This window comes from Seriola aureovittata, chromosome 2 (assembly GCF_021018895.1).
Source record: "Seriola aureovittata isolate HTS-2021-v1 ecotype China chromosome 2, ASM2101889v1, whole genome shotgun sequence".
Taxonomy (NCBI): Eukaryota; Metazoa; Chordata; class Actinopteri; order Carangiformes; family Carangidae; genus Seriola; species Seriola aureovittata.
Genome location: NC_079365.1, coordinates 15,430,712 through 15,443,931, shown reverse-complemented (window position 1 = coordinate 15,443,931; position 13,220 = coordinate 15,430,712). Strand labels below are relative to the sequence as shown.

At 41.0% G+C, this 13,220-nt stretch overlaps 2 protein-coding genes across 2 annotated transcripts in view; both read right to left on the bottom strand.

Annotated features, from left to right (window-relative positions):
- The window catches only part of LOC130182039 (potassium voltage-gated channel subfamily B member 1-like), a 37,038-nt gene extending 33,201 nt beyond the window's left edge, over nt 1–3,837 (bottom strand). Inside the window, exons 1-2 of the mRNA XM_056396573.1 lie at nt 3,476–3,837; nt 2,011–2,672 (exon numbers count right to left, since the gene is read on the bottom strand). Of these exons, the coding sequence (XP_056252548.1) occupies nt 2,011–2,565 (555 nt within the window). The 5' untranslated portion in view covers nt 2,566–2,672; nt 3,476–3,837. The remainder of the gene's footprint in view (nt 1–2,010; nt 2,673–3,475) is intronic.
- Nucleotides 3,838–4,957: 1,120 nt separating this feature from the next.
- Nucleotides 4,958–12,572, bottom strand: LOC130182053 (prostacyclin synthase-like). Its single transcript, XM_056396594.1, has 10 exons — nt 12,269–12,572; nt 11,341–11,464; nt 10,361–10,536; nt 9,671–9,814; nt 8,952–9,079; nt 8,086–8,267; nt 6,506–6,659; nt 5,996–6,177; nt 5,431–5,582; nt 4,958–5,302 (listed from the first exon to the last, which is right to left on the bottom strand). The coding sequence occupies exons 1-10, from the start codon at nt 12,334–12,336 to the stop codon at nt 5,152–5,154; spliced, it is 1,461 nt and encodes a 486-aa protein (XP_056252569.1). The 5' UTR covers nt 12,337–12,572; the 3' UTR covers nt 4,958–5,151.
- Between the last annotated feature and the right edge of the window lie 648 nt (nt 12,573–13,220).

Here is a 13,220-nt window from a genome sequence, read left to right as displayed (position 1 = left end):
AACCTCAACAAAACCTGAATTTGGTAAGTTCTGTGAGGATAGTAATTATTGCAGGGCACCTTATACGATTACATTTTAGCTAGGTGTACCTCGTAAAGTCGGAGAAGAACTGTATCAGTGAACATATATTTACGGCTCATTTAAGGAGACAGATGAAGGAAAGCTCCGGTGCTGGTTTACAAGATGTATCAGGATCTTCAAAATTGTTGCTAAACAGACATAAAATGAATATTAATAGTGTCAACTACAGTAATTTTCCTGGAGATAGGTGGAAGCAGCTTTATACTGTTTGATATTAAGAATGGGTAAAAGCCAACCTTTGCTTTCTTGTTAATCTAATTTGGTTCCTCTGCTGCCAGAAGGTCTGCCAGTCAACGTGACTACCAAAGTTAGATGATTTAGATCTAGATTTAGATCTAAATTTAGCATTAGATGATGCAAGAATTGTCTGTGGTTAAGGGTTTCAAAAAGCTAAATAGAAAACCCAGTGGTGCTGAGATGAAATGGAGCAAGTCTTTAAGCCAGTGTGATTGAATATTTAAGAAAAATAATTAAGAGCTTCAGTAATTCAAAGTAAGCTACCTTGAATTGATGAATTTAATAAATTATGAAGGAACCCAGGGAGGTGTTTGACATTTCTTTGAACAGTGAATTGACCATGGTACCTTTTGTTTCTGGAATAATTAGCAAGAAGTCATCTGTTCACAGAAATGTGACATCTTCAGACATTTTGAATTGTGATACAACCATGACACATCTGAAAAAAAAAAAAATCATACCTCGACATAATTTATTAAACTTTTCTTTTTCACTCTCCCTGGTAAATGTAGAGTGACTGAAAGGTCAATGTCTCTTAATGTGCAGACTCCCCAAACAGTTGTTGTGTTGGTAAAATGCAGTTGGGTAGTTATTTAACATTGTAATTGAATATTGACCCAGTCACATCTTTTGTAATGTTAGCTCACTTAAGAATGCTGTTAACATGACTACATCCATTGATCCAGCAAAGTGCAGTAGTCTGGTTCCTGGAGTGTGAGCTATGAGCCTTTTAATGAGCTGGATGATTGAATACTGCACTGGAAATGAGGCAGGGGTGGCTAATGAAGCCAAGATGGGGGGGTGACTGTTGAAAAGGTGTGCGGGGTGGTGGTGGGTATTAGACAGTCTAAAAATATACCTATTGTGCAGGAAGGTTTCTCGCAATCCTGACATGTATTAAACTCCTTAACTACATCCATGTATTCATCTGTGGTGTTGTCAATGAAAAACAAACATCCAATAATTACCCCAGAAGACTTACATGCAGACAATGCTGTTATGGGAACAAGTATCTGACTGAAATCAATAAAGGGAGACAATGAAGGCTGTCATGTATTCATCTAAAAAACAATAACAACAACAACAACAAAAAAGGTTCTGACTCCCCAGAAATGCAGCACTGAAATCTTTTTGTCTCAGGGAGGCGCACCTAGTTGAGATTATTGACTCAAGTGGAGTAACAAAATTAATTTCCAAACTTACACTTTTCAGTACACACTGATGAATAAGCAAAACTTTGCAGACAGCTTTGACATTCACCTCTGGGTACAACAACATCTCTCTATCTATCTGTCCCCCCCACCCCACCCCCTGTACTCCAGCTGCTGAAGTGACAGATTAAAAGCACTGGTTCAGGTACAAAGAAAGTCAGACATCAGATCAAGCCGGTCTCAAAGAAAGATGTATGCCAGCCTCTGGGTGTTAAACTGAATTTCTCATGCTGTCTTTTTTTTTGTTGTTGTTCTTTTTTGTTTTCATCTCTAATTATTTTCTAAATTTAAACCGCATTCATTAGAACCTCATACTCAGCAACCTTCTTTGCACGTCTAGATAGAGGAATCATTATTTAAAACTTGGGTAATACAGGCCTGTTGGCTGTATGCCAGTGCTGCCTCCTCTCAGATTACCTACTGCTTTCACTTGATCTGCCCAGGCAGTGTGGCAGTGGTGAAATGCTGAGGTTGACATTACCTTGGCAGCAAATGATGAGCTTGGCTTCTCCAGGAGGTCCCAGAGTTTCTTCCTCTTTTCGGAGCAGCATGTGGTTGTAAACACCTCTCCTTCCCTCTCCCTCATGTTCTCGGCCTCTCTTTTCAGCTCCTCATTCATCTGCTCCTTTTTCTGGTGATACCTGGCCTGGCAGCAGGACTCCAGGTAGATCTCATCGATGCCCCAGAAGTCCAGCTCTTGACTGAAAGACAGGGCGCACATCTCCTCCATCATGTGCAACTTTCCGGTGCGGTAGAAGTTCAGGATGGAAGTGAACGCGCCGGGGTGTCTGTCGAAAAAGTACTCGTTGTTATCCAAGCTGTAGTCATCGCATATCTCCATGATAGAGTCGTGGGTGTTGCAGTCTCTCAGTTTCCCCAGTCTTGTGCGGGGCAGCCTGTCCAGTGTCCTCCACAGGACTTCGTGGAGAAGGCCCCCGACGTTGAGTCTCACTCGACGGGAGTGGGTCTTGCTACGGATGATGTCCATCGTATCCGGTGGCAGCGTGGTGGCCGGCCGGGAGCCCGTTTTGATCATATTCACTCAAGTCACTCGGTCACTTGGAAAGACTGGAAGAGCGTGGCAGATTAAGAAGACATGGTCCTGTCGAAGACCGCATCAGGGTCCCTCCACCTTTCCTGTGTCTGGAACAAAAAGAAAAGAGAAATTATTTAGACGTTGTTGGAGCAGCCGAGGCCGGTGTCCTACAGCAGCAATGTCAGGTGGTTTATCCACTCATCAGAGAAGCAAATAGATATTTTAATCAGCTTTAAGACGCACAGCCGCTTTTCTTGCTGACAAGGGTGAGAGAGCCTGGCCAATGATAAACTGGACTCCACTTGTGAGCGCTGTCCCGGTGCTGAAGCGCCTGTCTGTCACTCCACAGACCCACCGGTGTCTGTCGCTGTCCGCGGACTCCGGTGCTGAAATGTCTCGTTTCTCGCGTGGGACAGCGATCGATCCCGGTGCAAAGGCGAATGTGTGTCGGAACTGTTCTTCAGAGGGATATTAATCTGGACTAATACTAACACCGATTATCAACTTTGATTAAGAGCCCACAACATATTATGTCACCACCGCCTGAGAGCAGTCTGTAGAGCAGCCTCACAACTTCATGGTGTTATTTGTCCACGTTTACATGGTCACAATTTATTTTCAAAAGAGGAACAATTACAACAATGTATAAAGTTAATTTTAGCTGAAGCAAATATGCCATAATAACTACATTATTTTGCGCATGAGTGAGTCATGCAACACAAGTGTATTTTGGGAATGTGTATTTAAATATAACTACATCACTTGACAGTAGTAAATAGTGCGATGGTGTCCAGATACGCCAAATACTGACAGGACAATAACAAGTGAAACCAAGAAGGCTACAAAGCCATGTTGCTTATAAAAATGAAGCTAAAAATAGATTCAAAGAATAAAGAAATATGATACATACGCAACTCCCGTGAATCCCGATTCACCTCATGGACGGTCCTCCGCAACATTTCAAGAGAGTGAACACGTTTAAACTTGTTAGGTCCCTCCAGGTCTCCAGTGCTCTGCGGGGAGCTGATGGAGGCATCCTGAGCTACCTACCGACATGTTGGGGGAAAATAGAACTGTTTTACACAAATATCCCCATCTCCAGTCTGCCCTGTCCACCCCTCCTCCTGGGGGCGATTCAACAAGTAAACTCTGGAGAGCAGCCGGGAATAGTGTCGATTGCCTCTCCTCCACCTGCTCTCAGTGTGAGTGTGCGTGCTGGCCGGCGCCTGTGACTGTGAACGGGATCCTGCAGGGGCTGATTTCAACGAGGCTCCTCCAGCGGCGCAGTCTGTGTGAGTTTAACCCTCACAGAGCCAGCGAGCCACAGCTCAGTTCGTCCACACTGGATTTCTGCTCGGTGCAGCATTGGTATGTGAACAATGAGGAGTTCACATCCTTGGCCAGAACTCATCGAACTACAATCGTGTTTACATAGTTACTAAAGGCTTACTATGCATCAGTGTTAGGAGTATAACTATAGATCAAATTTGAAGTAAAGCCACTAAGTCATGAATTTCCCCCAGGGGATAAATAAAGTATCTATCTATCTATCTATCTATCTATCTATCTATCTATCTATCTATCTATCTATCTATCTATCTATCTATCTATCTAAACACACCATATGTCTCAAGAGGAAAGGGGGATTAAAGAAAGTATGAAGATGCACTACATAGTCAACCCACTGCCCTGGATGGCAGCCTGTGAATACCAAACTAGGAAATAGTTTTAGTGAAACACAATATCTGATCTTAAGGAAGTCTGTGTAAGAGTCAGCCTATAATTCAGACTTGGCAGAGACAACCTTAGTTCCATTACACACTCAGGTTCATTAATCCACACCACAGGACTCAACGTTTAAGAGACTCAATTAAACCAAAGCCAAATTCACTGAGGCCTAACTCTGTCCATGACTGTGCCACAACTTTGATATGTCTCTTTTAATCAGAACACCATTCATGGCTTAAACATGATTTGAATGGACAGAAATGCTAAAAATTTGAGTAGAAATTAGTTGTGTTGTTCCATCAAAAAACCTGCACAATACCTTACAATCTGTGGTCTATGGTGAATCTGCTCCTGCTGGTAAGTGATGAGCTGCTTTCCAAACGACAGATAAATCTAAACTTTCCATTCAGCTTCACTCTGCAAACAGCAGGCGTGTGTCAGTGTGACAGATGTGTGGCCGGCTCTGTTTACAGTACAGGCAGTCCCCTCATTATGCTCACTCTCTGTATTTAACATACAGAACCGTGCTTGAGTGCTTACTTTTTATAGCTCAGAAAAAAGAAAAAAAGAAAAAGTATTCAATGTTCTGTTATTTCAGTTTTCCTTACAGAATAATAATGTACAGTGCTAAGCAAACATGTGGCTTTAATGGACCAATCATTGAACCAAAATACACTCAAAAAATGTGACAACACAAGATTATACACAGTCTTATTTACATTTATTGATAAATAACAAAAATAATTACATACTGTTTGATATAAATATAGAATATAAAAGTACAAAGGGAATATTAACAACAATGTGCATGTGTTGAAATGTACATAAAAGATGTGTGTTTTGTTTGTCTTTAAAGACCTAGTGTGTATTCCTCAATTTATATCGGACAAGCAAGTCCCCCTCTGGTTGTAGCATCCCAAATCCATAACGACTGGCATTTACCTCCGGCATCTGAGCATTTGGGTCACACAGCTCCAAATCGTAGTTAGTCAACACCATGTAAACAAACCTGAAGAGTAAACACAGATGAAACCCAAAATTAGAACAGCAAAACATACAAAACTCCGCCACCGTGGAACATTTTGAGATCTTAACCAAAAGTAAAGTTACATGATGCACTAACTCTAGGACACTCACTGTCTGATGGTATTGATGGCAAACTGCTTTCCCACACAGCCATTGGTCCCTGCGCCCCACGGCATGGTGTAATATTTCAGCCGCCTCCCTCCTTTATAGAAATGCTTCTTCACTGATCCATCCTCATTCAGGAAGCGATTGTACTTGTACTTCTGGAAAGGAAACACATTTTTTTTTTTTGGAAGCAGACATTAGATGCAAGCAATGAGAGATGACACATTACATCTGTTTGTTTGTCTAATTTCTGGTGGACAGATTTCATTTAAAGCAGACTTGCAATGTCCTTCCCACGCCTATTAGCTGTGTTTCTGTTCTCCTACATGGCTAATCCCTCAGTTGTCGGCAGCTCTGGGTTTGACCTCTCACTGGGTAATAAAGGGTCAGATTTGTAGGCGTTGATTCCACCTTATATAAACAACCACACATGCTAATTGCACTTAAGTCTGCCTCCAACTAGTCCCTAAGACAATTACTACTATTCCTGCTGGCAGCACAGGAAGGTTTTGATGGAGTGGAGAGGTTGGAAACGCGATGGCTATTACTTTAACAAGGCGCTACAACAAACCTGTGGCTCGTGGTAAATCTCAGGGTCCATTTGAGGGCTGATGAAGGGGAACAAACACATCCTGTCTCCTTTTCTTAGCAGGTACTCTTGGCCATCAGCCATGTGGAGGGTCTTTTCCTTCACCACCTCTCTGGTGATGAAGGGGGCAGCAGTGAGTCTCAGTGCCTCTTCCAAAGCACTACCTGAGAGGGAGAAACAATGTATTAACTGTAAACGAGCAGAAATATTTTTGTTCACAAATATTTGATATGAATCAAATAGCACAATGCACAATGGGTCTAATTTGGATTCATCAATAGCTAATCTTTTGATTTATTTTGTAAAATCTTGATGCTTTTGATTGGCCCAGCTCTCACTCTTCAAGGCCTCTTGCACTAATTTGTGATTTTATGCATTTACATACTGAATAATAATAATAACACTGTCTGTTATTCCAGGTTTCATTTTGCCAACAATACAAACAACCAATAAATGTTCCTCTGTTTACACAAGCTGGGATCAAGCCCTCACCAAACACAGGGGTGTTCATAAGTCTGTCCGTGAGAGGAGTCTCTGAGGTCTCCATCTGTGAGATCTGGCTGAACTCCCTCTTCACTGCCATCAGAGCTTCAGGGTTTGTCAACAAGTAGCCCAACAGCCAAAATGTCGCAGGACCAACATTACCCTGGAAACAAACAAAGACTCACATAAGCGCAATGATAAGGTTGGCTCTCACACTCCGCCATTGCATAGTGACAGCACAGGTGGTTACCTGGTAACAGCAAATAAGAACATCACATTACATCCATACTATTCGTGTCTATCTTTTGTTGGAGTTGCAACGAAGCACAAATTCTAATTAAAGTTCAGTTCAATTAAATCAAAAAGCCTAATGAATGTTAGGTGCTGGCGAGATTAAAAAGAACGGATTCCTTTCATGTGTTTGGGTGAGGAGAGCCATGCTCTGGATAGTCTCACTTCTGGCAAAGCACAGCGTGATAATGGTTTACTTAAAAAGGAAAGCCAGTGGAAACCTGAGGTCCCCTGCCATCTGCCTGAATCCAAGGGCAGGACATTGAAGCTATTTAATTTAATGGCCAACCACAGTACTGTCTGCCAGTAGAAACATAAAATACTGAACACTATGGAACCATAACATAGCGAATAAATTACCTTGAAATTGCCTGTTAAGCAACTGCATAATACACTACAAAGTGTAATGAATGATTACTTTATTGAACATAAACACTGCTGATGATAGAACTTGTGTATCTATTAGAAGATGCCTCACATGACATTAACCAGATTTAGACATGCAGATGTATCAAAGGCCTCATATAGACACAGAACAATATTGACTGTGATTACAATATTGCATGACAATAAGTTTTAAGGATATTGAAAATGTGACGAAGAGATAACTAAAAGTTATGACTCAAAATTCGTAATCAAATGGAAAGAACCTTCAGTGACAAGTGCAAAAAAAGGATGAGTAAGCAGCCTACAGGGTAAAGCAAATGTTGAAGTAAACTTCTGATTAATGCCTTTGATGCAATAAACCCAAGTCTGTATGAGTAAGACCAACTCCAGTCCCATTCAAGACAAACTAATAGAGCCAATAACCTGCTTTTTGTCTTGTAAATGTGAAATTAACAACTGATTTTTCTGAGATGGGAAGAGATGCAGGTAGATGTTCAAACTGCTGCACAACCAAACCTTTAAACATACATCAAACCAAGGATTAAAGGATTTTGACTAACAATTTGAAGTTCAACAACAATAAAAAGTTGCCTCACCACTGACACTGCCCTCAATTACTGTACAGTTTTATATTTTCTTATCCTGAATCTACTCCATGGTTCGCCCACAGACACAGACCATGACGCAGACTAAGTACTAGCGGAGGTGTACAGCGCACTCTTGTGGCAAACAAGAGTACTGCATCGCTATTGTATGTCCTTATCTTGGTCTCTTTGAATTCATGTGGGACAGAGACATCGTGGCATCAGAATCATCTGAAGCATCGGGCAAGTTCCCTTATCTCTAGATGTGATAACCAGAAATTCTTGCTTTGTACATACAGAATGTCTTTCTTCTGAAGTGTAACTCACCTGCGTGGCCCACAGTTGCATAAGTATAGCCTTTCTCTGCGTGTCCTCATCGGCCCCCTCCTCCTGCAGGAGACGCCTGTAGCCATGAAGCCAAGGGCTCGACCCCGAGTCCTCAGTCAGACCGGCTGGAGCCAAAAGCTCCCACAGTCTCTGTTGAACACTGTGGGCTGTCCTCTTCTCCTCTGTCACACACAGACAAACATCACTAAGTGAGTGAGTGAGTCACAGGCAAATCATAAATAGTTTTGCTCAATGTGAATGTCGATGAATAAAATGCCTGATATGTAAGCAGATATGATTGTGCCTACGAGAGGGGAGCGGAACAATATTTCAGGTGTGGCAGGCACGTCCGTAGGCGGTGCACAATAATATTGTAATTGGCCGATTTCCACAAAGATGTAGTTACAAACAATGACACGCAAACAAGGCCTGGGGAAATCAGGTGCATTTTGTGATAGTGATGTGAGCTACCAGCACAAGTTGGTGATGATGAACGGTGAATCGTAAAAGTCCTCAAAGGCACAACACACTTTGAGACGCTATGTAAGCAACTGAGTAAGTGAACCTCACCATGGCAACCACAAAACAAATCCATGATGTAATGATGTCAGCTCATATTAGTTGAGGCACAGTGACAAATGTAAACAGTGAGGACAATTGAATCACCTTTTCTGACTTATGGTTTGTAATGCTGATGATCTATGCTTGATTGAGGCGACTTCATCACTGACTGGTGTGTTTAGACAGAGAATGATGCTTTCAGACAAGTGCAGCGTCTTTGAGTTCAGCTTCTGATAAGCTGATCAGAAATTTCAAAAGTTACGGGAAGTTATGTATTAGCTGGGAGGTGTTTTCTCTGTCCTTACCTGGCTTTAGTGTGCCCCTTGCCATTTTGGTTAAGAGACCATCAAACTTCTTGTACTCCTCGTAGACACTTGACGGATCCGAGCTGTTGTTGTTCTGTTCTCCTCCAAACAGCGTCAGGTACCCCGCCCTGCAGAGAGAAGGAGAGACACAAGGTGTGGGAATGTGCAGGACTTTTTGTATGACGGATGGCAACCCTCCCTGTCTTGATGGAAAGATATAACCAGCTCGCACACTCTTTGCCTTTGAAAGCACACATCAAACACATGTGATGCCTTTTCTACTGGTATTTTCCACTGAACTGCGCAACGTGGAGCCTCTCGTCATGGTGAATGTCAACATGCACAGTAAACATTACTGTCATATAATGTTTCAGATTCCACATAACTTATCTGCTTTTTTTTCCCATTGGTGATACCTCTTAGCTTGAGAAACAGTGACATATTGCATTCACATCCGCTCTGCCAAAATGAGCCTCATGCTCAACCGGAAAGATTACACTGAACATTTGTGTGAAAGGCTGCTCTGAAAGCGTCATCCTACATTTTTCTTGCCATGTTTACAAACAGAAGACCTCAGGATTGACTGGTGTGTAAACTGTTTAGCTGAAGGCTTTTAACATACATGAACACATACCTCTTTTGACATAGTTGTGTGTGCGTGTGTGTGTGTGTGTGTGTGTGTGTGTGTGTGTGTGTGGGAGGAAGGAGCTCTTTCATACTTAAAGAGTAAACTGTAAGAGAAGTCAAACAGTCCCTCCTCTTTCCAGTCTTTCCGGTTCTGAGGCATCTCAGCTTTCAGCAAGGCCTGCAGGTGTCTGCTCACTGTGCTGTTGAGGGCATCCAAATTCATTCCCATGAAGTGCCTGGGGACACAAAAGGTCAGAGGGGACACAAGAAGAAGAGGTTAAGTGATGGCCTTCACACTGATTTTTGGTTTTGTGAACAGTGTAATTACTCAGTAATACATATTATTAAAGCTCACCATCTGACTTAGTTGCCCAATCTGCTGTCCCTGAGAAACATCATTTAACATCCAGCAAAATTTTGGGTAAAGTGGTGACAGACTACAACACATAGACTGCACACTCATAACTCTGATGCAACCTGAGGAGGAAAGTGTGCGAGTCTTTCTAAACTTCTGATTGTAATGAGTGTGTAGTTTTCCCTTCCTCTCCTTGATGTCTAATCTGAGAACCGGAAATATTTACTGATGATTAGACAGGCGAACACTTTCTTTCAGTTCTACAAAATAAATAGTGTCCACGCAACAACTGAGCAACAACAAAACAGGTAGCTCTAAGAATAGATTTCTGAAAATGGGAAGAATGTTCCACACGAGCTTACATGAAATGAAAATGAAAACATACAGGAGAAGCTTTCAGTTAGTATAAAGTACTTTGAGGACATACTTTGTCATCATGGCTTTTGCTTTATGCGGCTGGTGATGTGGGAGCCGCAGGTTGAAGATCCTCTCCATGAGCACCTGTGCATAGCGTGTGAAGTCCAGGCACTCGGAGTCCTTGATGGCTTCGTCGTACGAGTGTGGATCCAGCAGCACCGTCACATAACGTCCAGCAGCACGTACCTGGAGATCATCAGTGTGACGGTATGAGATATAATGCACTGAAATGCAAACGCTGAGTAAATTCTTTTTGCACGCGTTTATGAGTTGTTAACTGATTTGTAGAAATAACCACTAAACGTACATTACAATATATCACACAACATAAAACAACATAAATTCACCACACTTTATTACATTTCTGAAGGATATTGTAATATTCCTTCAATCTTCTGAATGAACACAAAATTCAAGATCAAATGTCTTGGAAAATGACATGTTGGCACCCCTCAAAAAATGTGAAACTTTGTATTTTGTTTCAGGATAACTGAAAATCAGTGTATCCTGATCCAAATGTATGTTGCATAATGGGATCCACAACATGTTGTTACATGAATATTATCATATTCTTATTCTAGATTTGGTGGAGAGGTAAGTCACACAAAGCAAACACGACTTCTCTTTCATCATGTCTCCCAGCAACCAAAACAAGCATTCAGTATCATCTAGTGTAAAGTTGCATTGCATGATGAAAATAAAAATAAAATACAATCTTGATTTTTGAAGCAGCAGTTCACAAAACAATCTCGCCCCAAGGTTCATGCTCTACCTTTGTCTAGAGCTTTTGATAGAAATCATATGATCTTCCTCAGCTGAGGCAGTTTGCCCGTTTTTTATGGTATTGTAAATGTGTACAGACTGAATTTTTAAGCTAATATGGAACATACTAGTTAAAGTGCTTAGACAAAATTTAAATCATTTAAATATCTACAGAAGCGAGATTGCTTTGTTGTGAATAAATCATTATTGTTGACTTTTTCTGCTCACTGTGAAAATGTCGCCATGTTTTAGCTTCATTCGACTCAAAAACTTGGAAGCATCTTTTCCAAACTCAAGTGCATGGCCTAACCATGGGATAAGTCCTTTGTCTAGAGGCGGCTCACTCTTGGATCTAAAGGAAAAAAAAAACAAATAAAAAGAAACCGATTTCATATATTATCAAATAATTAAAATGGCATTTTGCTACTTGAAGAGGCTGATCTGTTTGCTTGGCACTTGTTGACATGACAGCATTAAAGGTAGGAACACTACTAAACATTCAGTCCTGAACAGTTAACAACAAAGTGATTCACATGCATCTTCTCGCTTGTCTGCCACAGTAAAACATTAGTATTTAGTCTTCCAGCTGCTATCAGCGTACTCACTGTGCAGTCTTTGTTTGTTTGACTAGCCCTTTATCATGTGATTATACTTCTAAAGGTGTAGGTGAACTTAACAATAACAGGGATTAATTGAACAATGTGTCATGACATCACAGAAAAATCACTGATTTTGTCCTTTAATTGCCTCAAAGGAAAACAAAAAGCAGTTTCCATACAGGGAGACTTATTTAACACTGTAGCAGTTTAACCACATTCCTTGTAATTTGTACAGAAGCACAATAAACTAACAAACTTCAGCTGAGTCCTTTCACTACCACCACTATGTTGTTGTTATTATTATCATTATTATTATTGTTATAAGTGATAAACTCAGCTGAATGTGCGTCAAATGGCTTTTAAAACAGCCAAATGAATAAAAATTGCCATCATGAAAAATACTGACAGCAAATAAACAAACAGGCGTTAAAGAGAAGTAAAAGACAAGAACAAACCAGTTCAGTGGTTAAGAGAACAACCTGTCTTTGCTCAGAGCTAATTCTATAGTATTGACAGTGAGTGTGAACACGACACAGGTGAATGGAGCAGTAACTTACCTCGATCTGTGTGTGAGGATGAAATACAGCAGCGCAGCTTGGACAAGCAGACAAATGGTCCAGATCATTTCGTGTGTTTACGTTCCCGGTCTCCAGAGACACTAGAATCCCCTCAGCTCTCACATGGCATTTATTAGATTTCCTCACACACAATGACGCAGGAGTCACACCCCCCCTTTAAGTAATCGTGCTCGATGTCTGCTCTCAGTCACGTTGTTCAAAAGAAAAAAAAAATCATCATCAGGAAAGGAAATAAAGTAATTGAAAAATAAAATAATATTCCCGTTTGTCAGGATTTTCAGCGTCTATTTAATTCTAGCGAATTTATACTAAACAATGAACTAAATCAGTCGTGACGAAGAGGAAAGTATTTTTGTTTTACTTAAGAACTGCTTCAGATGTCAGAGAAATATCCGCACCTGAGTCAACTTTGTAAATTATTAAAAATTATAGTTAAAAAAATAGCAGTATTCTGCAATTTGTTATCTGTAGTCATTCTTATCAAAGTCCTTAAATTTGATACTGCTGGGCATGCTATTTGTTCCTGTAGACTTCTTGGAATTAGTTGTGGCAATTGCTGGTAAACATCTAGATTTTTCCTGTTTGGAAGGTCCCTTGGGTGTCTGGTTCTAGGCGGGTTAAGCCAGAGGAAGGATACTTCTGCTTGCAAACGTTCACGTACAACTAAATATATTTCTGTCATTTACTCTGAGTCACTGAAAAACAACCAGCTATGACTTAATATCAGCTGATATTAGCTTCACTACCTGTTGTGTGAGAGCAGAAGTATATGGAAACGCGCGCGCGCACGCACACACACACACACACACACACACACACGATCTTCCCCTTCTTTCATTTTCAGCTGCTCAAATATATGAAAACATTTTTCAGGTCTAACTTCCTGTTTCACGTAGTGTTAGTATCTATGTTGTAAATGTGTCACCTTCAA

Excerpts from the sequence above, each read along its gene's own strand:
- LOC130182053 (XM_056396594.1), bottom strand. The coding sequence starts at position 12,336 with ATGATCTGGACCATTTGTCTGCTTGTCCAAGCTGCGCTGCTGTATTTC. Across the intron at positions 11,465-12,268 it reads ATCCTCACACACAGATCGAG|ATCCAAGAGTGAGCCGCCTC; the intron begins GTAAGTTACTGC and ends TTTTTCCTTTAG. Across the intron at positions 8,268-8,951 it reads AAGGGGCACACTAAAGCCAG|AGGAGAAGAGGACAGCCCAC; the intron begins GTAAGGACAGAG and ends TGTGTGTGACAG.